The sequence below is a fragment of the Talpa europaea genome (genome assembly GCF_964194135.1).
Source record: "Talpa europaea genome assembly, chromosome: 13".
In the NCBI taxonomy this organism is placed as follows: Eukaryota; Metazoa; Chordata; class Mammalia; order Eulipotyphla; family Talpidae; genus Talpa; species Talpa europaea.
In genome coordinates, this window is record NC_140080.1 from 98936687 (window position 1) to 98964369 (window position 27683).

Genomic DNA, 27683 nt, shown 5'->3' on the forward strand with positions numbered 1-27683 from the left:
GCCACAGTGATAACCCCCACCTTCGGATTTGGGGGCAGCAGTTACGTTTTACAGTCCGCTTTTTGGGATTTGTGTGATTCAAATCATACGTATTTTTATTCTTTCCGGTGGGTTCTGTGTTCTGCCCGGGAGCGTGATTGCAGAAACCGGCCTGAGCTGGTCGAGACCGGGACACCCGGTGGCGGTGAGGAGGCCGCCCGGCCGCCGTGGGCTCCTGCTGCCGTGCGCTCCCGGGCTGGGCGAGCTCAGGCCTCTGCTCCGCCACCGGCCTCCCCTCCTCCCAGAGGCCCGAGAGGCCACGGGATCCTCCACTCTCCTCTTTTAGAAGTTTGCTTAACTTTTTGACCACAGTGGTTTCTTTCTCCTTTTCTTTATTTTGTGACTGCTTTCCCCCGGCTTTCCTGGCCAACAGGAGGTGACGTTCGTGTCTCTGGCCACCCTGAATCCACTGTCTCTTGCCGCGTAAGCCCTGAAGGCATGTAGACAGATGCCATGAGTTCTAAGAGCCAGTGCTGTGCCTGTCACTAAAGTCTGTGAGGGATTTTATTTAAAATTTAGGTTTGGCAGATTGTTAGATGTTAATGCTCAAAAGGAAGATGTGCCTGTTTCTTTGTTAAAACAACGGACGTGCAGATGAATGTGATTGTTTATATTTTTATGGGGATGTCGCTGCGTTGCAGGCCACGCTCTTCCAGACCTTGCCCCTCCAGCAGACGGAAGTGCAGGTCACGTCCGCGTCCAGCCAGCAGAACTCGCAGGTGGTGACCGACGTCATCCAGCAGCTCCTGGAGCTGTCAGAGCCGGGCCCGGTGGAGCCCAGCCCCCCCGTGCCGCCAGGGCAGCACCTGAGCATCACTGTGGGCGTCAGCCCGGACATCCTGCAGGTGAGCTCACCACGGGCGTGGGCATTTTGCTCCCTCTGGCCTGGGGTCATGCTAAATAGTAGCCGTGCGGGGCTTGTCAGGGTGAAGTTGCAGCTGCGCTGAAAAGACCGTCGTGAAACATAATAAACTTAGTGCAGGAATCTAAATGTGTTTTTAATCTACCAATTAAAAATAAGTTGAAACCGTCATTGTTACCCGTAAGTGGATGTACTTAAAAGAACAGGCTCTTCCGGCAGCACCTTCTGGTAACTGTCCTGTTCACCAGGCCTGAGGGCCAGCAAGACGACCTTGGCCTTGGGGTTGTGACTCAGAGACTGTCCCTGCTGCCTCGCTTCTCGCTTGTTCTCAGCGGGCAGTGCACGTGGTGGGGGCAGGGAGGGCAGGCAGGCTGCGTGCCTAGAGACGACCCTCACCTCCTCCGCCCGTCTGGATCATCTGTGGTGGCCCCTGGGCCGCCGGGTAAAAACGCCCAGGTTGTCACGAAAGCTCCTGTTGCAGGGTGAACCCGGCGTTGCCCGACACAGTGACTCTTGTTTGTTTAGAGACAAGCAGAGTTGGGTGAAGTAAAGTTTCTGAAAGTCAGATTCACTTAATTTCCTGATAATTTAGATGTGTGATTGCCATGCTGTTAATTAGGGTGGAGGTAAGGGGTTCAGGTATCAAAAGGGGCGTTTTAGTCTCAAAAAAGAGAAAAAGAAGTCTTGCTTATCAAGGTGACTTGTCCGGGCAGGGTCTGGTGTCTGGCCAGTGGGGGAGCGTCCTGTAGGTGACGCTTTTACACCTGTGGGGTAGATTTTGGTAGGCACAGCTGGGCGTCGTGTCTCCTAACCTCTTAGTTTTGTTCTGTCTCAGCAAGCCTTAGAAAACAGTGGGCTGTCTTCAATTCCAGTTGCAGCGCCCCCGAGTGACTCCAGCCATGCCAAGGCCACCGCCCCGCAGGTGCAGCCCGGCGACGGGGCCCCCGCTCCCGGTGAGCCCCCCGACGCTGCGGAGGCAGAGCAAGAGAAAGAACAGGAAAGCCCCGGGAAGCTGGACAAGAAAGAGAAGAAAATTTTAAAGAAGAAATCTCCATTTCTCCCTGGTAATTTGACCTCGTTCGAACTGGAGCGCTGCGGGCGTGTGCTTGTCTCTGAGTGCCGTGCGCCCCTCTCTCTTCCGAGGGTGGGGTGGTGTGTTTGTGGAAGCCTTTGACGGTGTCTGCCTGATATTTGATATTTGTTTGATATTTAAAATTGTTTGATATTTAAAATTGAAAACAAGCACCGGCTGTCGCGCTCGCTGTCTGCTCGGCTGCCTGTCCCCGGGGAGCCTGTCCCTCGGCCTTCCGGCGGGGCCCGCGGTCTCTGTCAGGCCCACCCGCCCCGCATCCTCCAGCCGCACCTGCTGCCGGGGCCTCCTCGCCTCGACCCTGCCCGTACCCGGCTGCCTGCGCCTCCCCACGCACCCGCCGCCCGCTCTGCTGGGGCCCATGAGCTGCCCCTGGCCCTCGCGGCGTCTGAGCAGGAAACGCCTCCGCGCCGCCCCTCGCACTCGCAGGCTTCAGCGCTCTGGGCCAGCCCAGGGCAGCTTCTCTGGCAGGCAGGGACAGGCACCTCCTCTCCTCCACTCCCAGGCGGCCTCCGCAGCGGGGCAGGGGATGGGGGGACACCCCAGCCCAGCCAGACTCCTCACGTACCCCGCGGGCTCTTGGCCTGTGCAGACATTACTCAGTCTTTCCTGAATGCAATAGATTCCTGCATTTTGGGCAAAAGTGTCTCTACAGACATATTCCCAGGGAGGAGCTATCTGGCCTCCCCGAGTCTCGGGAACCAAGAGTGTCCTGGCGTGCACGCACAGCATCTCTGTCTGGGCTCCGCGTTCCCCTGGCCAGCCTGCAGCCGGGCGCTTGCTCCTCAGGACCGGCACTGTGCGCCCCGTCTCCTCTCCCGCCCCGGGGCCCCTCTCCGTGCTGCGGAGTCCAAGCACCTTATCTCCTGGGTGGTTTGGCTCCCAGAGGCAAGAAGGTGTTTGTGGCTGGGGCAGCCTGCAGGCCATGGCTGGCCTGCCCTTCTGAATACCCACTCATGTCCCCAACAGACGGGTGGATGCCAGGCCCCCAGGAGCCTCCCTGGGCATCACCCTGGCCACCCGCTGCGGTCCTATTGCCGGTCCTTGGCAGGTGCCCTCCCCAGCGGGCCACCTCCTGGGGGCGAGGCCAGCATGGCAGCAGCGGTCCAGAGGAGAGGGGCGGGCGTGCGCTTCAGCAGTGCTGGGGCTGCGGGCTCACCTGCCCCCGCAGCGGGGCAGCCATGCTGTGCTAGAGGGGCCCACGGCCTTCCCCTGGCAGTGCCGGCACTAAGAAATCGTGAGCATCTCACTTTGTGCTGCCAGCAGAGCCTCCTCACGTGCTCCCTGCTGACTCCGCTGCCTCGTCCTGCTGCTCCCAGGGCCCCCGGTGGAGAGCGCCAGTATCTGCTAGAACCTGCCACGACCGGTCCATGCGTTTGTCCCCAGCGCGGACAACTGTGGAAGGCTAGCGGCCCGCCCTGCTCTTCACAGTCATGAGCACTTCCTGCCCTCTCTGCCCTGCCCTGGCCGTGCCTTCCAGCTCCCATCCCCGGGGCCTCGGGCTCAACTGAGTCATCCCCTGCTCCCCTTCTCCTTTGGAAACTGACTTCTAAGGAGTGCAGAGGGCATAGCTGGTGTCCTCAGGGGCCTTCCCGCACCCAGAAGGGCCCGCAGCCTCACTTGCCTCTGGAGCCACAACCCTGCTGGCCCTACTGAGGCGTCTCTGCTACCTCACCCCTGGCTCTGGCTTCTCCTGCCTGGTCTGCGCATTTCACCCAGCTCTGCCCTGGGTCTCCGCTCGGCGGCTTGCCCACGCAGTCTTGAGTGCCCTCCGGAGACGGCCCTTCCCGCCGTGGCCACCTGCAGCCTGCCCTGCCTCTGGCCCACACCTCCACCCAGGAGCCTTCCTGAGCGGCCTGCCCTCAGCCCCAAGGGGTACAGGCTCCCTGGGCACCTGCACCAACTGGCATGGACGCTGGGCCAGAAGCTGGTGAGGTTGGCGGGGAGGACGTGCGAGCAGGACACAGTGTGCAGCGGCGGCTACACGCTGACTGCACGGTGAGCACGTGGGCTTTAAAGTTGCCTTTTCAATAGCAACCCTTGCTGGTGCCACACACCTCGAATGCACCCCACGGTCCCGGGGACACCCCTGCTCATCGCACCCCATGCCCACCGGCCAGCCGCTGCTGCCCCGGCTCTGTCTTGCGGAAGCTCTGGACATGCAGCCACTGCCCTGCAGTGGGGCCGCGCGGAGCTCCCGGACTCCTTCTCCCTCTTGACACCCGATCCTGTGACATGCCAGCGTGGCGCTCCGCCTGGCCGAGGGGACACTCAGGCTGGTCACGTTTCTTCACTGGCAAGAGCCGCGGCTGCCACGGCCACGGGCAGATGGGGCGCCGCGAGGCTGTCGTTCGCGCGCAGGTGGAGCCGTGCCCGCCGGCGGTGTCGGGTGCCACGGTGTAGACCTGTGAAGGCCGTTTTAAGGATTGGTTTTCAAATAATTTGAGGCTTAGCAGAATGTTGCAGAAATAACACAAAGCATTCGCAGCGCGGGGCTCGTCCAGATCCCCCACGTGTTAACATTGAGCTCTGTTGGCTTTCTCGACCGATCTCCCCGCGGTGCCGGGCGCCGCGGCCCCTCGGGAGCGCACTGGCTCCTGACGCCGGCGCGGGGACCCATCTCGGCCTTCCTGGGTTTCCCGTCCAGGTCCCCACTGTGCTTGACGACAGAGCAGCAGACCTTTGCGCCTGCTTTCGAGATCCGGTACTGGGCCCTGGCGGCCCCAGGCGGTGCGCTGGACGCTGTTGCCGCCTTGGGGTTCCATCCACCCCGGCTCCCCCTGCTCGCGCTCAGCTCCCCCCAGAGAGCTGTGCTCCCCCACCCCCCTGAGAGTTTGAGGACCACCGCGACGCGTGAGCTCATGGGGCGCGCGTTACGCCTTTCTAAGTTGAGTTGAAGGGAGACGTGTTGTGCGGTCACGTAGCCAGTGCGGAGAGAGCGCCCCGCGGGTGTGGCCAAGCGTGTGCTGGCCGGTGATGTCCGCAGCGGTGTGGCACGTGCCTTCACGCTGGCACTGTGGGAAGTAGCCGCTCTTAGCCTCTCAAATTATAAACTAAATCCACAGGAGTTTATGGACCCAGTTTTATTCTTCTGTTCCTACCTGGGCACCCGCCGTGGGAACCGGCCGCGTCCCTGCCACAGTCACTGTCTCTGTCACCACGCGGGCCGGCTGTCCCCCCCGGCCGCGCCCTCCGCGGCGGCCAGCCCCGACAGGCAGGAGGCCCGTCCTCTCGCCTGGCACTTCTTGGAAATGGAGTTGTCACACCTTATTTCTTGGGTACGTTTTATACACACGCTGCTTCGACATTGTCCGCTGAAGCTCCGAAGACGCTGGTTCTGAAGAACCCGCCCCAGTGTTTGTGTAGAAGAGGCTTCACCGGGAGGAGCCGGTGTCTGACTTGGGCTTTGTATCCAAGAATGGGTGTGCTGCCCTTGGGGAGGCTGTTTCTCTGTCACATTTTGGTGTTTTAAGACTTTCTTCAAGGTGATTTGTGGACATGAAGGGTGTTGATTTCATGTATTGAAATGTGAACCTCTTTTCTGAATTTTAGTTTTATTTCAGCGGTATGAGTGATATCATTTGAAAATAGCGATTTTACCTTTTTCCTTGTAGTTTATGGCATATTTTTTTTATTAGCTAATTTCATTGGCTCGTGTCTCTAAAGCTGTAAATTAATATCAGTGATAATGAACTTTTCCATGGCTTTAATCAGGGTTGCTTTTAATATTTACCCGTGCAGCCAAATGTGATATTCAGCTAGGGTTTATTCACTTCCTCCTGCATCTAGATATTTTTTAGAATATTTAGATGTTGGAGTCTGTCAGCCAGTGCCTTTCATCGTGATGGTGATGTGAGTGTGTTTGAAGAGAAGAGCCGTCCGGGCCGTGAGGGGACGCAAGGGTTCTCCTGGCCCCTCTGTTGCAGAGTCCGAGATCTGGGCCCAGTTTCGCGTCGTGATGTTGCCTGGCCGGGCGAGCTTGCGCACCCCGGCTCGGGCAGCGTCTGGACCCGGCCTGTGACCTCCGCTGGGCCTACTCCCGGGAGTAACTAGAAGTTGGCGGCAGCTTTGCGTTGCCTCAGCTTACGTAACTGAAGATGCGTTTTCAGTTTTTTTTACCTCTGGGAAAAGAATCAGATTTTTGGGTTTGATTTTTAGCTAATAGGTATTCGGCTTCTTTCACCTTTTACACCTTCCTGTGTTTACTTGTGGTTGCAAGTCTTTCAGGGAATGATTGCGCTTCTCTGAATAGTTTTTACCCGTTAGCTTTAAGCAGTGTCTCCTCCCTGCTTTCAAAGCTGTTTCCTGCTCCCCCCTCCCCCACTTCTGCCTGTTCCTCTCTGACCTGACCCCACTGGCTCACTATTTTCTTTTTATTCTTATATGTAACTTTTTATTCTTACATGTAGCTTCACTTTTCTTATGTTAATAAATTTTTCAAAGAAAAATATATTCTGGAAAATACATTTTCTCTCCTTGTGGATTCTCTTTAATGAGAATTCTTTGTGTGTTTTTTTTTTAAGATTTATTTTATTTATTTTTGCATACAAGAGCTGGGGTGCAGGCCAGAGGTGCAGAGGGGTTGAGAGGATCCACCAGAGACAGTGGGGAGCAGAACAGGCAGACTGACTGAAACACACTGCTGAGGGGAGCAGCGGGGAGACAGGAGAGGTCTGCTGTGCCCAGTGGGTCAGTTCCCTGGCTAGGGATCGAACTCGTGCTGCAGTGGCTGGCGCTAGCTTGACAGCCCTGGGACTTGAACCCCTGTGCCACCAGGAAGACCCAGAGAATTCATTGTATTTACAGGTACCAGTGAGGAGGGCATAAGAGATACTCTTTTTCTCTAACAAAACTGCGTCTATATAGACATAGTTAAATAGTTAAAATTTTCTGATAAATTTCATTAACATGGTCAAATTTTTTTGATCCCAAGTGGATTCCTTACTTGAATTTTTACCTGTTCAATTACTATACGTACTTAATTTAGTTTCAGATAAGTAAGTCTAGTAAACATTTTTTAAAGTGATTCTGCTGTGTTTAAAAAAACTTTTAGAAGTCACTTTACTTGTTATATAGTCCCATAGATTCTGCTTGTTATTCCTCTTCTGATGGGAATGGTTTAACCGTGATTCAGAGCTGATGATAACATTTAGAGTCACAAATGCCACCGTCTTTATCTCGGCCTGCCCTGCCCTTGGCAGTGCACTATTTCTCTGACCTCACTGCTCGTCCAGCCCCTTGCAGGGCGTCACCGCTGGCTGCGCCGGCTCCCCGCACATGCACCATCCACTGGCCCCGCAGCAGCCGGCTCGCTTGCCCCAGCCCGCTTCGGCCCTCCCCATGCTCGGGCGGCCTGGCTCCTGGGGCCTGTGCTGCCCGCCCGCCCCCACTGCTTCCCCGTCGCCGCTGCGTGTCTGCTGCTGCTATGCGTTTCTGTGGTCATCGGTGTGGCCGCGGGCTGGTCCGACCCTGGACAGCTGTGCAGGGGCCTCGGTGTCTGCACTTGGAAAGTCTCCGGGCCAAGCTGGACTATTCTTTGTCTTGGTGTTGCCCCAGGTTCAATCCGAGAGGAGAACGGGGTGCGGTGGCACGTGTGTCCCTACTGCAGCAAGGAGTTCCGCAAGCCCAGCGACCTAGTGCGCCACATCCGCATCCACACCCACGAGCGGCCCTTCAAGTGCCCACAGTGCTTTCGGGCCTTCGCCGTGAAGAGCACCCTGACTGCCCACATCAAGACCCACACGGGCATCAAGGCCTTCAAGTGCCAGCACTGCATGAAGAGCTTCTCCACTGCGGGCAGCCTCAAGGTGCACATCCGCCTGCACACAGGTACGCCTGCACGCAGGTACACCTGCACACCTGCCTGCACACAGGTACGCCTGCACGCAGGTACACCCTGCCGGGCCGGCCTCTTCACGCAGCACCGCAAGGGCTGGCTTCCCCGTCGTGCCCGGGATGTCCGGCTGCTCAGGCCCTGATGTCGGGGGTCGCATCCCCACCTTCGTGGCCCTCAGATACCCGCAGCTTGGTCTGGGGCCCGCAGCTGGCCACTCAGACTGATTTTCTGTCTTTTCACATGTATCCATTGAGGGCCTTCTGCAGGGCGGCTGCAGATCTGCCCTGGTAAAGGGAGCCCTGGTGCCTGACCTCACGGGCCGGGTAGCCATGTCATGAGGGTCACTCACGGGCACTGGCTGGGAGGGAGCACGGGTGCCGCGCGGACGGGGCCAGAAGGTGTCCTGGCTAGTGGGGGCCTTGTATGGGGGCCCATCCCTGCAGTCTGCAGGCCCAGGGCTGGAGGGCTGGGCTGGGCAGGCGGCGGTGGGTACACAGCTACCCTGAGGGGGGCCCTTTGTGCCGAGGCCTGAGGCCGGGCGCCACCTTGTGCCGCCTGCACCTTTTGGATGCCTCATGGTCAGTGCCGGGAGCCCCGGCCAGGCTCCACCTTGTTGATGACAGCTTGGCCCAGATGCGGTTCTCAGCTGCTGGCGTCCACGTCATCACAGCATAGGTCAGGGTGGTGCAGCTCATGCCACTGCTGAAAGTGGGGAATATCTTTTATCACCTCCAAAGGAAACCTCCTGCCCATGAGCAGTGACTTAGCCCCGGGGTTCCTAGGCCACAGCTGATCTGTGGCTTAATTTAGTGCATTTTGTTAGACGTCCTTCTTTGGAATCCATGTTTTCATTAACCTATAAAAAATTGCAAGTGAAGGAAACGTCCCCCAGGAAGGGAAGTGGAGGTGGAGCCTCGTGCAGAGGGTGCCACTGCCCTCATCAGAGGCGGTGACCCTGCCATGCGGGCCGCAGGCTCACCTCTGCCCCTCGGAGGTGGGAGTAGGGGGCACAGGTTGGGGGGGCACACGCGCACCCCTCGAAGCCTCACACTGGGCTGTTTTTAGGGACTGCTGGTGGTTTGGTTATCCTTATGTTACACTTCAAGGCTGTCTCCTAAAAATCGTAAACATCCTTTTCAACTTATAATGCCGTATTACGTGCTCTTCCACACTCTGTGTGCACACAAGGGGATAGCTGATTGATAGCATCTGTGAGGTGAGAAGCGTGAGAGGGCAGGTATTTGGCTATTCAAATAAATATTGAAATGGCAGCATTGTATGCCAGCTTTGATAGGAAGGTGTCTTTTCTGGAAATAATTCTGCATTTTCTTTCATTTTTATTAGGAGTCAGACCCTTCGCTTGTCCCCACTGTGACAAAAAGTTCCGAACCTCAGGCCACAGGAAGACTCACATCGCTTCCCACTTCAAACACACGGAGCTGCGGAAGATGCGGCACCAGCGCAAGCCCGCCAAGGTCCGCGCGGGCAAGGCCAGCGTCCCGGTCCCCGACATCCCCTTGCAGGAGCCGATTCTCATCACCGACGTAGGTAAGACGTCTTCCCTGCGGCGCCACCGAGGGCTGCTCGGCCTCCGCCCCCCCCCCCCCCCCCCCCCCCGGCTCAGCGGGCTCAGCGCTGCGTTGGTAAAGCGTCTTTTACTTTCTTGCGGGCCAGTTAGTTCTGTAGTCAAAACTAAAACCCTAAAGCTCTGTCAGACAGAAAAACGGTGTGTAAGTGAAGGTGTGAGCATATCAAGCCTACTGAAGGGAAATTTCTGCCTCCGTGGAACTGTCAGAGGCGACGGGCCTCTCTTTGGGGCTCACAGCCCTTTGTCCCCCTCAGCTCAGCCTCCCCCCACGGTGCTGATAGGTGCTGCTGAGGAAACTGGTGGCCTTTAAATTCTTTGTACGTTGAGGGTCGTGTTATCATCAAGCCAAATTTCAGTTATGTTAACTAGAGAGAAAATACCGCTTGAGAATTTTCTGGAAAGTCATTTTTTTTTTTTAAAGGTTGATTGATTTATTTACACAAGCACTGGGTACAGTCAGAAGCGCGGGAGGGTGAGAGAATCCACCAGAGCCAGAGTGGGGAGCAGAGCAGGCAGAAGGACCGAAGTACACTGCTGAGGGGAGCAGCGGGCACAGCAGGACTGGTCTGTCGCACCATGTGGGACCCTCGCTGGAGGCTGGGGATCGAACCGGTGCCGCAGAGGCCGCGGGCAGCTTCGCAACCCAGCACTCAACCGCTGCGCCACCAGGGGAGGCCCGGAAAGTCATTTTTATTTTTATAAGTGCTTAAATAAAATTTAAGAAACTTCATTCTGTTAGAATTTACATTTTTATGTAGTGCTTGTGTTTCACCATTGTCTTAAACGCAAGAAATCTAGTCTGTCTAAATGTCAAGCAAAATGCAGTATACTGTAAATTTAGTTTAAGTGCTGTAAAGGGAGACATTTTGAGTTAATATAAATCATAGTCCACTAGTAATTATGAACCTTTACGTTTCTAGGAGCATAGCATCAAAGTACATGAACCAAAGCAATAAGAAGAAGGGAAGAGTCACCTGTGTAGTGAGGTGTTGTCAGGCAGGTCTTACTGTGAACCACACAGTGAAACAAGAGGATTGAAGCATGCATATATGAAAACACTGATTTGCTAACTAACAGTCTCACAGATTCTTTCACTTTAAAACACACACACCCTTTCAAATGTCCATAAAGGGAAGTTGATCACATTGTAGGTATAGGAAAATTTCAAATTCTCAGAACAGTCTTTGATTGCTTTTATTAGTTAGATGAAAACATAATAGAAAATAGCCATGTAATATTTAATTATATGGGAAAAAAAGACCCAAAACTGCAATTATATACCACAAATGGGAGCATTGTATAAACAAATTAGATGGACCAGAGTGTTCATCAGAAAAGCTAAACCTCCTAACGAGTCTATCTTAACAAAGCATGAAAGAATGAAAATAAGTGCATAGGTTAAAAGCTCAAAAATGAAAAGAAAGCAGAAAAGAATAGGTATAACATGACTTTACAAGACACAATTCCCGGCCTCCCGGTGGCGCAGGCAGTTGAGCGCAGTGCTGTGAAGCTGTCTGCAGGCTCTGCAGCGTCGGTTCGATTCCCAGCCGGCCAGGGAGATACCCCAGGGCGCGGCAGACTCTCCTGTCCCCGCTGCTCCCCTCAGCAGTGGATTTCAGTAGATCCGCCTGCTCTGCTCCCCGCTCTGTCTCTGGGGAGTCCTCTCACTCTCCCGCACATCTGGCCTGTACCCCAGCTCTTGTATGTATAAATAAACCAAAAAAAAGGATCAATTCCTCTAAACTTAAGTAGTTTTCTAAGTGAACAGTCAAAAAGCAGATTTTACCTAAATGGCGCTATGAAGACGGAGATGCATTTTCCCCAAACCATGGCAGGTAAAGCTTTTTCTTCTGTTATTATCGAAGGAATTTGAGGAAGATCCAGGACATTTGTAGTTTGTTGTTGCTGTGTATTAACTAAAATTTAGTCATGCCTTTCTTTAGGAATTGTGGTTTCCTTCAACAACAGCAGCACACCGTGGAAAGCCCTGATGTCTAGTAGGAAGGGCTGCCTGCGGCCAGGACCCAAGGGCTTTTCGTTGTGTTCCTTTTACTGTAGGTTTTTTGCCTTCCAAGATTGTAACCTTGTAATTAGTCTAACTCTTTAACAGAACTTTTGGGTGCAAAATATTATAGATGAAAAATACAGCATTTTTTAAATGAGTCTGTTTTTTGCTTCCTAAAAGGCTGGAAGTGGGGATCTATCCCCCCGCGCCCCCCCTGTTGCATAAGACCCAGAGCCAGCTGGGCCTCTGCTGCACAGCGGGCGCCTCCCTGAGACTGTCGCCCTCTGCGGACTCAGGCTGCGCTTTATGGCAACGTTGTGGCGATGGGCAGCAGCGGGGGTGTCTGCCTGGAGGGCGGAGCTCGCGGCCGGCGCCTTGGAGAGCGGAGGAGGGGCCGGCGCGATGTTGGCATCTGTGTAAACTGTTACAGACCAGGCGGGCGGCCCTCAGGTCTGCGCACAGCAGCCTCCTTTGTCAGAGTTCGCCGGACTCGATGGTCCCCTCTGGGATTTACTGTGCAAGGTCTTTAGTTTTTCTTTCATGGTTTTCTGAATGACTTGAGGAGAGGTCAGTGGGCGTGCAGCTTGCTAGTGTGGGTTGGCAAGGGATGGGGTCAAGCGGTTGGGCGCCTGGGGCCTGGGCCGGGTGGGGGAGGGGCAGACAGGAGCTGGCAGTCCAGGGCAGCAGCTTGACCAGAGACGTCTGCTGCAGAAAAGAAACTCCGTGAGGTTGTGTCTGATGGACAGTTGTGTATTGCGGCGCGTGGGTCCAGAGCCCCGGGGCAGGGGTGGGAGGGACGGCAGCAGGGGGCTGGCTGCGGGCTTCCAGGCTGCGGGCTTTCTGCAGAGGCAGGGGCGGGAGGGGTTTCTAAGATGCGCTGGACTCTGCTGTCAGGGCTGGGGCTGCCAGTGCTCCTGCTAGTGGCCACGGTAACGGGGCTCAGTGGGGTGCAACCTGAGACGGGTTGAAACCACTCAGGTCCCCGCAGATGAGCTGAGTGTCTGCACTGCGGCGCTCAAGGGAGAAGCTCACCACCCCATTGGGTGGCTGACTTCCGAGCGGCGGCCGCCCCGGGGACCGTGCTCCCCTGTGGCTGGAGGTGCAGGGGCCGTGCTTCGTCTCACTCGTTGTCCGGTCCCCGGGGCAGCAGAGGCCACCCTGAGGGCCGTGCTTCCTGAGAGCCGCCCAGTGCTCATTCTTTACAGGCCTGGCACTTACAGAATTCAACTAAGCGCTGAAATTATTTCATCTTCCCATGTTTTCCTCCTTGTTTTTTTATGTACATTTTGTCAGTAAAGCACATAAAATTAATTCCTACTCTTATATATTTGTACAGTTCATTTGAGTGGTGGGAAGATTGTTTAAACACTTTTACTGGTGTTTCAGAAGCTGCCACGGTCCCTCGCGTGGTCTTCGTACTGAGCAAAGATGGGACTTTAGGTCCCGTTAAGCTAAATTTTGGTTATATGTGTGTAAGTTCCATGTCCGCAGACGCTCGCTTGTAAGTGAAGGTAGAAATTCATTAAAAACGGGCTCCAGCTTGCAGGGTAGTCATCGGCGATGCAGGCATTTCTTATGTTGAAAGTCTTTCCTGTCGAACTTCTAAGTATTTCCCAAGGTTCTCTTTCATGGCTGCCAACCCAAAGCAGCGCTTAGCTGCAGCGTCGGGTCGCCCGCGGCTCATCACTGTGCACCCTGGGTGAAGCGGCACCTTTGGACACCTGCCTTTTTTGGTAGCATTGCTGGTGACTTATTCCTGATTTTCTTTTGGTTTTAGGTCTTATCCAGCCTATTCCGAGAAACCAGTTTTTTCAAAGTTATTTTAATAATAATTTTGTAAATGAAGCAGATAGACCGTACAAGTGTTTTTACTGTCATCGCGCATATAAAAAATCTTGCCACCTGAAACAGCACATCAGGTAAGGCCTGCGGCCCCGCCAGGGCAATGTGGGTGCGGGGTGGCCCCGCCACATGGCGACTGGGAGGGCCCCATGAGCGTCGTGGCCCTTTTTGCGTTTAAAATGGAACATTGGACCCGAAATGTTTATTGACAGTTGACATTTTTATTCTGTAGTGTCTTGGGCCAGCTGCCTAGCGCAGAGACCCCCACTGACCCATCTGTCTGCCCCTGCCGTGCCCTTGGCCCGGCCCGCGTGGGGCCTCTGTCTCTAGAGCCCTGCCCTGGGGCTTCCTGGCGTCCTCGCCGGCTCCCAGCCAGCCTGGGCTCGCTGCGGCGGGGCGCGGAGGCCCTCATCCCGGGAGACGGGCGGCGAGGGGCAGCACACGCGCAGGGCGGGTCCGACCTCGGTGCCATGGCTGGGAGCTGTGACCTCAGCAGCCAGGCGCCACCTCAGCCAGCCGCTTGCTCCTCCAGGTCCCACACGGGCGAGAAGCCCTTCAAGTGCCCACAGTGCGGCCGGGGCTTCGTCTCCGCGGGGGTGCTAAAGGCGCACCTGCGCACCCACACCGGGCTCAAGTCCTTCAAGTGTCTCATCTGCAACGGAGCCTTCACCACGGGCGGCAGCCTGCGGCGCCACATGGGCATCCACAACGACCTGCGCCCCTACATGTGCCCCTACTGCCAGAAGACCTTCAAGACCTCGCTCAACTGCAAGAAGCACATGAAGACCCACAGGTCGGTGGGACACAGGCGCTGCTCAGTGGAGTGGTAGCTGCACGTGCTGCAGGAGTTGGGGGCCCACGGGAGCCCGCCCCCTCGCAGCATGGCACCCCGCTGCCTGGGGCCACCAGGAGCCGAGGGGCTGGCCGCTCCTTTCAGTGGCCTGGCAGTTGCCCTGTCCCCACCAGGAGGCCAGGGGGCCGCGCTCTGGTACTGGTGTGGGGAGCCCGGACTCGGCGCCGCGGGGCTGCTGCGGCCGTGCCCAGGACCACCTGTGAGGGCCACTGCTTGCCCTGGGTGACACTGAGGCCACCGCAGGCCGTGGCTGCTTGGGAGGTGTGTGGCACCAAGGGCCCTGCGTGCTGGAGTCTGCCGCCTCCAGGCCAACCTGCCAGCCCCAGGCAGCATGCGGATGCCCCAGATACCGTCTCGGATGCCCTAGACACCGTCCGTGCTTGCCTTGGGAGCGGCCCAGAGGGCGCTGTGGTGAGGTCGGGAAACCCTCCGGCTGGCAGGGCCTGGGTGACGCTCCAGGGCTTTGCTCTTGCTCTCTCCTCTCAGCCGGCGTAGACCTGGGTGGAGGAGAGAGGCTGGATCCAGCAGGGACTCTGGGGTCAGCCTCAGGTGGACCCTGCAGGGCTGGACATGGTATCCCAAGAGGGCTGCAGCCTCTGGTCTCTTGGTGCCGGCAGCGGCCGTGGCTTGAGCCCCCTTCAGAGTGGGCTGATTCTTCGCTCAGCTCCTGTTCACTCCGCAGGCGCGTCGCCGCAGTGGCGCACACGCTGGGTCCTGTCGGGCCCCTGGCCTTGCTGTCTACAGTCGGGGAGGGTGGTTGGTGGGACCTGTGGCCCACATGCCCTGTCTAGTTGTGTGGCCTAAACACGTGGTCAGGACGCTGTCTGGTCAGCGCCGCCATCCTCTGAGCTGAGTCTCGGCGGCGCTTGTGTCGGGGGACTGTTACTGTGAAACAAGAACTTGGCTTTACTTTCTCAAGCTCGAAAAAGCTCTGGTGCGTGTTGTCCTCCGTCCTCCCTGCTGCCTCACCCCTCCAGTCTGAGTGCTCAAAGAGGAGGCCACAGGACTTCTTCAGCACTGTGGCCAGTGTCTAGTTTGCCTGCGTGTTGCCGTCGCGACGTCGGGGTGACTAAGCGAGGGGGTGGGCTGGGGCCTGCTCAGGGTTGCTCCAAGGCCGTGGCTGCCGCGGGCTCCGATAAGCCGCCTGTTGCTTCTGTTTTGAAGGTACGAGCTCGCCCAGCAACTCCAGCAGCACCAGCAGGCGACCTTGCTGGATGGTGGCGCTGCGGAGCCGCAGAGCGCGCAGGTGCCCACGCAGATGCAGGTGGAGATCGAGGGTGCCGAGCTGCCACCGTCTGCAGACACGGTCACCGCAAACCCCGCGGCCATGCTGGACCTGGAGCCGCAGCACGTCGTGGGCTCGGAGGACACGGGGCTCGGCCAGCAGCTGGCAGGGCAGCCTCTGGAAGCGGAGGAAGGTGAGCGTTGGGCTTGCGCGTGGAAGCGCACGTGTGGCTCTGGGCCCTTCCCACGCCGGCCGCACCACCCCCTTTCCCCTGACTCCACACTCGTGCCGTGTGGATGTGCAGGTCTGCGTGCTGCAACCTCGGGGGGTAGGCGCCTGCAGTCCCCGCCTTCATGTCCTGAGAACGTCTGGCTTCCGGCCCAGGACCGTGTGGCGGTCAGCAGTGTCTTGCAGCTGGGCCCGTCTCGGGCGGCCTGCAGCTCCCCATGCTGGCCGCTAGAGGCCAGCCTCGCCTCTCCCTCCCGGTGGGGACTCCTGCAGGACGCAGGCCCGTGGGCTGGGACTTGCGCCCAGCACCCGCTGTGTGTGTCCCGCGGCCGCGGACAGCTGCTGACCCGCCCACTGCTCTGCTCAAGGGCGTCCCCGCGGGCACTTGGTCTGCGGGCGGGTTCCCACACACCCAGGAAGGGTTTAAATAGCTGTTGAATGCAGCCGTGTCTGGGCGTCCCCTGTGGAACTGACTGTTGCAGGTGGAACCGCGGGCGATAGCCTGGAAGTCCGGAGATTACAGCCCTGCACCCCTTCCTGCTCCTCAGAGTGGAGTCAGGCAGGCCTGAGCTCTTCAAGTCTGTGACCCTCCTTTCTCACTCTCGCCCTCAGACAGGTTTGTGGCGCCGCAGCCCCCGCTCCAGGGCCACATGGACCAGTTCGAGGAGCCGGTCCCTGCAGCGCAGCCCTTCGCGCCAGCCGGCCTGCCCCAGGGTCAGTGTGTGGCTTGGGGTCCGCGCGCTCGGGCCCGCGTTGGGTTTTATTTCGCAGCAGCTTTGTTTCTTTACGGTCCCTCCAAAATTTAGGACGTGAAATAGTAACCTTTCACGTGGCTTGTGGAGCAGCATGCAGACGCGTGCTGTTTCTCGGCCCGCTCAGATTTCACAGCCATTCTGCTTGTGCTTTCTCGTTGGGGGGAGGGTGGGAGTTGAGCAGAAGAGCTTGAGGCTTCGGGGTGACGTGTGTGTGGGGGTGGCCTCAGCCTGCCAGCAAGCCGCCATTGCGTGTGCCGGGAGCGCCGGCCCGCCGCTGGCCCGAGGAGACACGGGGAGCACAGGTGTGAGAGCGCCCGTTGTTTGCCGCTTTTGCCTAATTTCAGTGTCTTTATAAAACCGTTGTTTTTAATTTATTTCAGGTTTTACAGTGACAGACACGTACAATCAGCAGACTCAGTTTCCCCCTGTCCAGCAGTTACAAGACTCTAGCACCTTAGAATCCCAGGCCCTCTCCACCAGCTTCCACCAGCAGGACCTACTGCAGGCGCCTGCCCCGGACGCCGTGCCCGTGGTGAGTGCGGGGGGGCCCTGCGCCCCCGCCCCGCCCCGCCCCGCCCCGCCCCTGCTCAGGCTTTGCTCGCTTAGAGGACAGGACCTGCTGCTAACCGCTGAACACAGTGACTTTAAAGAAAAACTTTAGTTTTGGTGTGTAAGTCTTTCATTTTCCTGAAAACAGTTTTCCTTAAAGATTTCATTGCCGCGATGTAGCTTGTCTTCCTGGCGACAAGCGGGAAGGTCAGGAGAGGGTAGTGTCTCCACAGCGCCGCACCCTGTGCTGCTTTCACCCCGAACCTGCGCTTGTTATTGGTGAAATCTTAAATGTGTTGGAGGGAAATACAGTGAATGCTTACATGTTAAAATAAATATTGAATACAACATTTAATTTTATATCCAAATCAAGTTAGAGGCATTTAAGTTTTGGTTTTGGTTTGATTTTTTACATTTTTGGAAATTTTTTAATTGTGATGGAGATGATTGGCCAGTCCATTGTTCCCTATCCTTAAAGGCCGCTGTTGGTAGCTTGGCCAGCTGTTGGGCTGCCCCCAGTGACAGCCTTGGAGCCTGTTCTTGTCGAGGATGTGACCTGGTTGACAGCAGGTGCTGCCTCCGAGGCCTGGAGCCTGCCCTCAGCCACTTGCCTACGCTCCAGAGCCCTCCGCCTAGGGCTCGGCCCCAGCTCACTGGGGTGGGATCGGGCTCACCCCATTCGGTGCTGGGACTCAGGGAGGCTCGTGCTGCAGCACCTGGTCTGTCCAGGTCTGTCCCTTCCCCCAAGGTCACTTCCACTCCATCCTGTGGGCGCGCGCAGCATCCTCGAGCAGCTACCCACCCAGCTCTTCTTGTGCCCCAGGGCTACAGTGCCTGGGGTGATGGCCCCACACTCCACAGCCCCTGGGGTGAACAACGTGTCCTGCTTCTCCCTGGGGCTTTGTGATCAATGAGGGACTGAATGTCTTTAGAAACAGGACATTCTGCACGCCCAGTGCGGAGCAGGTGAGGAGCCGTCTCTTCCCAGGATGCGTCAGTGAGTATGGGAAGTGACGTGCTGTGCTTGACTCAACTTCGTAGTATAATGAATTAGAAGAAAACGTTTAATAAAGTTGGCCTCAGTGACTTTCAGTATTGGTCTGACCTCGGGATTGCGGTGATCTATTTGGCTTCTCTCTGCCTCTTAAACCCCATTGTGGAATGGTCCTGCAGCCAGGGGTTCGCTGTTCTTGAGGTCCTTTGCGTGCGTCCCTAGACATTCAGGAGTCTGCTTGTGCTTGTGTTAAATCGTAGACAACTCGTTTGATTCAGGAGTCATCCCAGGAGGAACTGGACCTGCAGACCCCCCGCCCCCCGTTCCTGGAGGCCAGCGAGGATCAGAGCCGACGCTCCTACAGGTGGGTCTGCGCCCGGGCTGGCAGCAGAAGGGTGAATGACCGTCCCTGCAAGGGGGCCCTCGGGCAGCAGGGCTTAGTGTGATGACCAGGATGGTTCTGGGTCATGAAGAGTGCTGTTCAGGCGGAAATGTCCCAGAGGCCGCGCAGGGCACCTGCTCAGAGCTTGGGGGGTGGCTGAGGCGCACATGTCAGAGCTCTCAGCACTGGCGTTTAAAGCCACGGGGTGCACATCTGTCAGCAAGAGAAGGCTCCCGAATGGCTGAGAGCCTAGCAGAGTGAGCCTGGGCCAGCAGGGAGAGAAGGTTGCACTCCTGGCCCTTGTGAGGAGAGGATGTGACTTTCTGGTAGGACTCACAGGGTCAGGCTTCTCCCCCAAGCCCGAGAGTCTTTTGCTAGACCTTGATCACGGCGCTGCCGTTTGCAGTGTGAGGTGGAAAATGAGGGCAAAGCCCCGTGGCCTCGTGACCTGGCCACCTGCTCTGTGGGCTGCTTCTGTGGGCACCAGGAGCTTGGCCCCATACACCTCCTGGAGGAGCAGCCAGAATGGTGGCATGGCTGCCTCCAGCCAGACAGGGCCTCACTGTGCCTGGACCCTGGGGACAAGGGCTGGGCCAGAGTGGTAGCTGGAGTCCCGACCAGGGCCTGCACTGGGAGCAGCCGTGAGGCTGGGAGGCTGCGTCTCCACGGCTGTGCACTCTCTCCAGCGCTGGTGAGCGCGCTGGTGGTCGTGACTGCTGTGGAAAGTCTGCTTTCCTGCGCAGAGAAGCTTTCAGCATCGAGTGATTTAGTCCTGCAAACAGATCGCTTTCTTCTACTGACACGTGGACTAGAATTGACCCCAATTTCACGCCCAGTATTCTCTGCAAAGTGACTGGAGAATGCTGTTTGCTTATGTCTGTCCTAGTAGGTGACTCCCCGGAGCCCCCACACATGCGTGTCTGTGTGTAAATTATTGTCAGCTTTTCGTTGCCCGCGGACCCTGGGGGTGTTTGCTGCAGATCTGGGTCTTGGGGAGATTGAGGCTGAGGGTTTTACTAACTTCCCAGCACAGAGTGAAACTTCAAAAGTAGAAAAATAGGGACATGGAGCAGAATAGGCTGTCTTAATTTTTATTTTTTTGTGGTGCATGAACAGGAATCCTGAAATTTATAATCACTAGTTAATTTTCATAGTTCCACAACTACTGTGGGGGAAAATACTTCATACTTACATATGCAAAATAGCTGCAGGAAATCTGTTTCAAAAACTATTTTGTAATCCAGAGGGTCTCGTAACGGCCTGCCCCAGCGTGGAGACTCACGGGCGCTGCTGACCGCAGAGCAGGGGCTCACTGTGTCTCATGGCACAGCAGGGGAGCAGCAGATGCTAAATTTTCTTGCCACTGCATTTAAAGAAAGAGTTTCTGAGTGGTTAAATATGCAGCCCCTGGGCCACTGGAGGATTCACGGGCTGGGAGCAAGAAACTGGAGTCAGAGGGCTGGGGCGCAGGTGGCCGCAGGCGGGGATGGGGTGGGCCCTGGGCGGGCAGTCACTGCGCTCCCTGTCGTGGGCAGGTGTGACTACTGCAGCAAAGGCTTCAAGAAGTCCAGCCACCTGAAGCAGCACGTGCGCTCACACACCGGGGAGAAGCCCTACAAGTGCAAGCTCTGCGGGCGCGGCTTCGTGTCATCGGGGGTGCTCAAGTCCCACGAGAAGACCCACACAGGTCCTGGCCACCCTCGCACCCACCCCCCAGCCCGTGCCAGGCGCGGCCCCACCAGCCACCTCCGTGGCCTTCTCTGCCGATTGGCCTCCAGGGACGTGGCTCGTCAGCAGACGCTGTGCTGGTGGCTGCCCACCCTGTCGTCCCCCACCCAGCGGTGTGGAGGCCTTCCTGGTGCAGGCTGTCAGCACCCATCACTCTCACAGCTGAGGGTGACCCCTGTGGGGCAACCACTCACCTGCTGTGCAGCAGCTGTGGGCACTTGTGCGGCCCGCATCTTCGGGCTGTCACGGCCAGTGCTGACTGGCATCAGCCTCTCTGGCGCGTGTCCCACTCTGTCTGGGCGAGGCCTTGCTGGTTTAAACCTGAGCGTTGACTGCACCTCGTCTTCCCAAGCGGCCCCCCTTATTTGTACACCAGCAGTGGGAGGGGCTCCTGGTTCTCCTGCTCCTCAGCGCTGACCATTGTTGGTGCTATTCCTCCTGTGCGTGACATCGTCTGGCCGCGTCCTGACGTGCACTTCTCAGATGCCCGCGGTGTTGAGCATCTTTTCGTGTGCTTTTTGGAGAAAGTCTATTCTCACCCTACGCTGTTCTCGAGGCGCCCTCTGCGCCCTAACTGCATGGTGGAGTTCACTGTCTCTTTGTCAGATGCATGGCCTGGAGTTAAGGGTATTTTGAATGTCACTTCCATCTGCTCATCGCCAGTGCGTCCGCGCCGTGTCCGCTCCTTGCGGTGGTGGTGCGGCGCCAGGCCTTGTCAGCGAGCATTGTGCGCAGAGCCCACGGACAGCAGGGACATGTTTGCGGGCTGGTCCGTGGGTTGGCGTGGCAGGGACTGTGGGGCTGCTGGGCAGGTCGCCGGTGCCGGAAGCCTGCCACGCCTGAGACCAGCGCGTGAGCAGGGGGACACCACGTGGGGTGCCCGTGGGGAGGGAGGTGGCGGCTCTGGGACTGGGGAACCAACCAGGCAGTCCTGGCGTGCGAGGGCAGCTGGAGGCAGTGCCCGCTTCTGTGCATGCACCAGGTCTTCTCAGGCCCCACCGGCCATGCTGCGTAGAGGCGTGGCAGGTTTTTAGGGACCTAATCTAAGTCACTTGTTATGGGAACGATGAAACAAGGTGGGTTTGAGGACTGATTTCTGCGTAGGAGTGACAGCTATATTGCCAGTATGATTCTGGGGGACAGGCAGAACCTGACATCGGTGGGGAAATGCCCCGTGGCCTTGGGTCCATGGTGGGCGTGTCCTCGGAACCCTCCGGCGCCCGAGAGCCGGAGACCGCGGTGTGGGCCCTGTGAGGGCGCTGGGGCACCCTTGGTTTGCTTCGGCCGCGGGTGGCTCTGAGGTCCTGACGTGCCCTTTCCCTGTCGCCGCTGTCCAGGGGTCAAGGCCTTCAGCTGCAGCATCTGCAGCGCGGCGTTCACCACCAACGGCAGCCTCACCAGGCACATGGCCACGCACGTGAGCGCCAAGCCTTACAAGTGTCCGTTCTGCGAGCAGGGCTTCCGCACCACCGTCCACTGCAAAAAGCACATGCGGAGGCACCAGGCCGCCCCCTCCGCCGTGTCTGCGCCGGGAGAGGCCGGAGGAGGTACTGCCCGGGGTGGCGCCGTCGGGGCCATGCGCCGCTGAGGGCCAGACTCGCTGCCGGCGCCCTCGAGGCTCGCGCTTGTCTCCTGGAGTAGAAGTAGCGCAAGATCTGCGGGGAGCCCAGAGGGCGCCAAGGGAACGGCCGGTCACCACTCCCCACAGCCCAGACCCCATGCCGCAGCCCCGCCCCGTGGTCTCGGGGTCACAGGCCACTTGATTGCCCGCCCACCAGTGTGTTCTCGCTGTGCGCGAGGCTGGCGAGCACAGGCCTCCATCAGCGCAGACCAGTGCTGGCCGCGTTGCTCCTGGTGCTGGCCGCGGCGGCGTGGAGGACTGCAGGCAGTGCCCGCCCCCCGTCCGCCCACTAGGTACATACGAAGGCCGACCCGCCACTGGGGCCTTCGTCTCCCCGTCCCGGCCTGCTTCCCTGTCCCTGCTCCCCCCCCCCCCCAGGCCTGTCCTTGCTGTGGGGTCTCAGCAGAGGGTTTGCTCCTACTAGTCGCCATCCAGGCGCAGCGCCCGCCCAGCCCTCCTTTCCTGTCACGTTCTGGCGACCGCGGCGCCCATCCTGGCAGCGCGTGCAGCCTGCGTGTCCCCGGGAGCGTGTGGACATGGGATTCTCCAAGTTAGGTTTTGCTTCCGGGAGCCTGCGGGGGGGCTGCGCTGGAGGCCCCTCCTGCTCTCTGGGTCATAACGTTCCGCGTCGGAGGGAACGCCCCTTCCGCCCGAGGCTGCACAGGCGGCTTCTGAGGACACAGCCTCGGGCCCTGTGGGCTGAGATTCTCAGCAGACCCCGAGCCCGTTACTGTCCTCAGCAGTGCCCGGCGGGGCGGGCGTGCCCCTCACGGCTGGCTGAGGGTGCGCCGCCTGTTCTGTTGGCGCTCGGCTCCTGTGCGCGTCTGTAATGCCCGTGCTCTGCCCAGATGCCTGCCTGGAGGAGGAGGAGGAGGGCGCGGAGCGGGGCGCTGTCGCCAGGAAGGCGCGGCCCGAGGTCATCACCTTCACCGCGGAGGAGACGGCGCAGCTGGCCAGGGCGCGGCCGCAGGAGGGCGCCACGGTGTCGGAGCGCGTGCTGGCGCAGTCGGCCGCCGAGAAGGACCGCATCAGCGAGCTGCGGGACCGGCAGGCGGAGCTCGAGGCCGAGCCCCGGTTCGCCAACTGCTGCTCCTACTGCCCCAAGAGCTTCAAGAAGCCCAGTGACTTGGTGAGGTGAGCGCGGCGGCTCGGGCAGGCCCCACTGTCCGCTCGTTGTCACCTCATCTCCAGCGTCCTGCCCGGCCAGGAGCGGCCCGTCCGCCACGCGCCGGCGCGTCTCCCGGCCTCAGAGGCGCCGCCGTGGGTGCGGCCCGGCCGCGGGAGCTCCTGGCGGGGGGCGTCTTAACAGTTGGGTGTGCTCCGGAGTCCAGTTCGGGGTAACCGTGGCTGTGCCGCTTTTCCTGTAAGCTGCCCCCTCGCACCCCATTTCTCTTGGGGCCGGCGGGTCTTGCTGCTCGTTGGCGAGGGCGCCTTGGCGGTGAGGCGCTGCCTCGCTTCTCTTGGCTGGCGTCTGGGTTCCTGAGGGTGCTGTGTGCTGGCGTGAAGCTGTGTCAGTGCCGCGGGTCTTTGTTACGTGAGGAGTTGGAGCTTCAGGGGGCTTCGTGTCGGGTTGAACAGAAACGCTAACGGCAGGTGCTTCCCGGCCAGGCACGTGCGGATCCACACCGGGGAGAAGCCCTACAGGTGTGACGAGTGCGGCAAGAGCTTCACCGTCAAGTCCACGCTCGACTGCCACGTGAAGACCCACACGGGTGAGGGCGCCGCCTACGGCCGTGCCGCCGGGTGGCCTGTGTCGCGCGCGGGCGCCCTCAGCCGCGGGCGTCGGGGGTAGGAGCCGGGGCACCGGGCGGAGGGCCGGGAGCCCGCTCTGGGGAGCCCGCATGGCACGAGGGAGCGGGCGCATGTGTCGGGGACAAGGTGTCTCGTTTCCTTACTCGGCCTCGAGTGCCTCTGCCAGTTCGTCGCCCCTTGGGGCTGACAGGGCTTGGCTCCTCGAGGTCCTGTGGGAACCGGGGCCAGGAGAACCCGGGGGAGGGGCATTGTGGGCACCGGGGTCAGTCCGGCTCCCGCACGAGATGGAGAGCTCCAGTCTGTCCCTGCCTCCCGGGCCCTCTCCCCACTCCCCCCACAGCTCTCGGTCCTGTAGGCGCCCCCAAGCCAGGTGTGCCCCTCGCTGCTCTCGGACTTGCGAGGCCGCGGAAAGCCAGGACGTCCTCTACCCCCGAGACTGTCCTGGGCGACCAGCCTTTCCCTGCTGGTGCCATCCAAGAGCCGGCCCCCCGCGGCTAGGCACAGGCCCGCCTGCCCAGCGCAGCCTCCTCTGCGGGCCTGGCTGCCGCCGCCCAGGCAAAGGCGGACACGAAGCGCTGCCCGTGCCCTTCGCAGAGCCCCGGAGAAGGGCGGGGACCGTGTCGAGGGCTTCCGTCCCCGCACCCGCGGCCCCTGAGGACAGCCCTGGGGCGTGGGGGTGAAGTCGCCACAGTGCTGGGGCTGAGTGGCGACGGGTGTGCCGCCACTCCTGAGGCTCGGCAGCCGCCGCTCACGCTTGGCTGCCTTCCCGCAGGCCAGAAGCTCTTCAGCTGTCACGTCTGCAGCAACGCCTTTTCCACCAAGGGCAGCCTGAAGGTCCACATGCGTCTGCACACAGGGGCAAAGCCCTTCAAGTGCCCCCACTGCGAGCTGCGCTTCCGTACGTCGGGGCGGAGGAAGACCCACATGCAGTTTCACTACAAGCCCGACCCGAAGAAAGGCAGGAAGCCGGCGACCCGGGGCCCCGCGGAGGGGCTCCCGCCCGGAGGCCTCCTCAGCCCACCCCCCTCCGACCCCAGCGTGTTCATCATGAACAACTCCGTCCTCGCGGGGCAGTTTGACCAGAACGTGCTGCAGCAGGGCCTGGTGGGCCAGGCCATCCTCCCCGCGGCCATGTCAGGTGAGCAGGCGGAGCGGCGGCTGGCAGCGCCCCTGCGTCCTGGCCGGCCGCGCGGCGGGTTGCAGCCGAGACACCCCCTTCCCAGAGGCCCATGCGCTGCGGAGAAGCCGCATTCTTCGTTGAGACGCTCACCCGCTGGCCCATCTCCTTCCCTGGCGCCGGCCTCTCTGCGCTTGGGCTCTGGCTCCCTTTGCTGCTGTCAGGTCGAGGCTGACTTCTTTCTCAACGTTCTCAGCAGCAGCGCGGGGTCACTCCCAAGTGCGCGGGGACGCTGCTTCAGGGTCCTGGGCGCGCTGGCTGCTGAGGCCCCACAGAGCTTGGCCAGTCCCGGAGTCTCGCCAGCGCGTGGTGGTTTTCTTTTAATGAACCGAAATGAAACAGCAGCTGCTGGCGACTCCCGCGGGTGAGGCGGGAGGGGCTGGCCCAGCCTCTGACTGCTTGCGGCCTCCAGCCTGGTTTCCGGGCGTGTTTAAGGAGGACAGTGATGTCGTCTGTTCCGCAGGGTTTGCTCCGTGCCGGCTGAACACCGCATATGTGTGGCGTGAAGGTTGCACATGTGCGTGTGAGTGAGCGTGTGTGTTAGAGATACCCTTGTGCAAGGGAGTATTTCCTATCTGAGAGGCTTTTCTCACACCCACTCTTCTGCAGCCGGCGGCGACTGGACGGTGTCCCTGGCGGATGGGGGCCTGGCCGCCCTGGAGGGCGTACAGCTGCAGCTGGCCGCAAGCGTGCTGGGGCCGAACGTCCAGATCTCTGGAATCGACGCCTCCAGCATTAACAACATCACGTTGCAGGTACCACCCCCGCCCCCCACCGCCCCCTGCACCTGCCGTGGCCCCAACTGCACGGTGCACGAGGTTGTCACACAGGGTCTTGCTTTCCAGATTGACCCCAGCATCCTGCAGCAGACCCTGCAGCAGAGCAGCCTGCTGACCCAGCAGCTGGCCGGGGAGCCCAGCTTGGCCCCGCAGAACGGCGCTCTCCAGACCCCAGACGGCACGGTCCCGGCCAGTGTGGTCATACAGCCCCTCTCAGGCCTGTCTTTGCAGCCCACAGTGACCTCTGCCAACCTGACCATCGGCCCGCTATCTGAGCAGGACCCCGTGCTGGCCACCAGCAGCAGTGGTGAGCACCTCCTCGCCTGCTCCTCCCAGAGCCCGCACCCCCACCGAGCCTGGACAGAGTCCCTGGCACTCGTACCCACAGCGGGAAGCAGCTGGGCCCTCACCAGGGGGTGCGCAGATGCCCCTACCCCCCTGGTCTTCCACTGCCAGCTCCACATGAGGCCTCCTTACCTTTGCGGTGGAGGCGCAGGAGAGGACAGATGCTTCATTTTGAATCTTTCTCTTTCCGAAATTATGATTCCACTATCTTTAATGGAAAATAGGAGAAAATTAGTGTTTTTTTTTCAACCTTGGTTTTGTTTTGTACTGTTGCCCAGGGACTCACGACCTCTCTCAAGTGATGACATCACAGGGCCTGGTATCCACCTCCAGTGGCCCCCACGAGATCACCCTGACCATCAACAACTCCAGTCTGAGTCAGGTCTTGGCCCAGGCTGCGGGGCCCACAGCTGCATCCGCCTCGGGGCCCCCACAGGAAATCACCCTGACCATCTCTGGTCAGTCATCTCACACTTCTCCTGTGATTTGCGTTTACCTTGTGGTTTCTTCTGCAGCACTGAGCTTTGCCTCCAGTCAGCGCGCAATCGTGCTTGTGACTTCCGTGAGAAATTCAAGATTAGAGAAGATGTCACAACTCAAATCTGGTTAACAAATGAGTGTGTCCTTGTTGAAGGCAGTTGTCTCTGTTGCACATTTTTGGTTTAGCAAAGAGCAGAAAACCATGGCTTCCTGGCGCTTCCTCCTGCTTGTTAACCTAAAGGGGCATGTGTGTGGCAAGACCTGTGTCCACCAGGGCATCGTAGATACCTACTTTCTCGTTTTTCCAGAACCCTGTTCAGATTGTGTTAATCATGGCAGCAAACTGAGAAGTAGAGAAGAGGGTAGACAATGCCTGATGGCAGTGGGGCTCCCGGAAGCCCCACACCAGCCCCGCTTCAGGCGAAGGGCGTCCCGGGTTGCCCCACTCCCGCCTGAGTTGTAACGTGAGACCCTGCGGTCCCAGCTGTGAGCTCTCCCTGCCACCTCGGAGGGACTTGACCCTTACCGCGCGCCAGGCACACCCGTAAACTCACAAATACTAGTTCATTAAATGAAGCCTCCGAGCCGCATGAGGCAGACTCCGCGGCGCATCGACACAGCCTCCTGGAGACAGGTGTGGGCCGGAAGCTGTGTCCACCTGCAGACGCCAGCGTGGCTGGCCTGCTGCGAGCCACAGGCGTCACTTTGCCTTGGCGAGGTTCCTGCAGAAGCTACTATTGGCATAGAGAGACGTGGCAAACGCGCTCTTTTATGTGGGTGTCCGCGTTCCTTGTCACGTGGGTAGGAGCTCAGGAAACACCTCTGGGTGGGGCGCCGAGGGGGGCACGGTTCAGCCGGCGCGGGCAGCAGGGTGGCGGGCTGTGGTGATGCGCAGCCGTCGTCTCCTCCTCACGGTGTTTCTAGTTTCAGGTTGAAATCCCACAGGCTTACGTACGGAAGCTGTTTTGTTCAAGAAATTTACCTTTTAGCATGCCCTGGGCCTGCAGGGAGTCCTGCCCGGCTGGCCCCTACGTCTGCCTCGCCCGACTGTGCCAGTCACTGATGGTTTAGTCGTCGCCGTCATTGTTTGTTTTGTTTATTCATTTACTCAGAAAAGCAGATGATTTTAAAAAGAATTGGTTTAAAAGATTTCCTGTAGTTGAAAACTTTAAGGCAGTTCACTGCAGAAGGTTTCCCCAGACTTGGAGCTGAAGGTATCTGTACTTAGTCATCATCATGCATTCTATTTTTGGCCACCTGTTGACGGAGACGTGTAGATATTTAATAGGAATTTTCAATTTTGAGGGGTTATTATTTCCATTCATGCAGAGAAATGTTAAGGTGCAGATGTTGCTCAGCCATGTCCTGCGTCCACGGGGCAGCTCACAGCGCACTTGGGTAAAGCACACGGCTGCTCTGCAGCCTCTCAACGGGAAGAGCCTCTCACCTGAGGTCTTTAGTTGCTCTGTCAGAGTCAAAAAGCAGCGTCCACAGACTTCTGCGGGCCTCCTGCAAGTGGCCCGTCTGCTGAGAAGGGCCCATGGCCTCTGCCG

The 27683-nt window shown here is 58.9% G+C and overlaps 1 protein-coding gene across 1 annotated transcript in view; it reads left to right on the forward strand.

Moving 5' to 3' along the window:
• The window catches only part of ZNF236 (zinc finger protein 236), a gene marked incomplete at both ends in the record, with an annotated part of 55018 nt that overhangs the window by 20648 nt on the left and 6687 nt on the right, over nt 1-27683 (forward strand). Inside the window, 18 exons of the mRNA XM_084252801.1 lie at nt 681-884; nt 1737-1965; nt 7548-7820; nt 9172-9375; nt 13198-13339; nt 13795-14055; nt 15280-15533; nt 16181-16282; nt 16704-16855; nt 18127-18230; nt 19784-19935; nt 21314-21523; nt 22446-22731; nt 23206-23309; nt 24122-24487; nt 25136-25281; nt 25372-25612; nt 25929-26108. Coding sequence (XP_084108927.1) covers nt 681-884; nt 1737-1965; nt 7548-7820; nt 9172-9375; nt 13198-13339; nt 13795-14055; nt 15280-15533; nt 16181-16282; nt 16704-16855; nt 18127-18230; nt 19784-19935; nt 21314-21523; nt 22446-22731; nt 23206-23309; nt 24122-24487; nt 25136-25281; nt 25372-25612; nt 25929-26108 — 3610 coding nt within the window. The remainder of the gene's footprint in view (nt 1-680; nt 885-1736; nt 1966-7547; nt 7821-9171; nt 9376-13197; nt 13340-13794; nt 14056-15279; nt 15534-16180; nt 16283-16703; nt 16856-18126; nt 18231-19783; nt 19936-21313; nt 21524-22445; nt 22732-23205; nt 23310-24121; nt 24488-25135; nt 25282-25371; nt 25613-25928; nt 26109-27683) is intronic.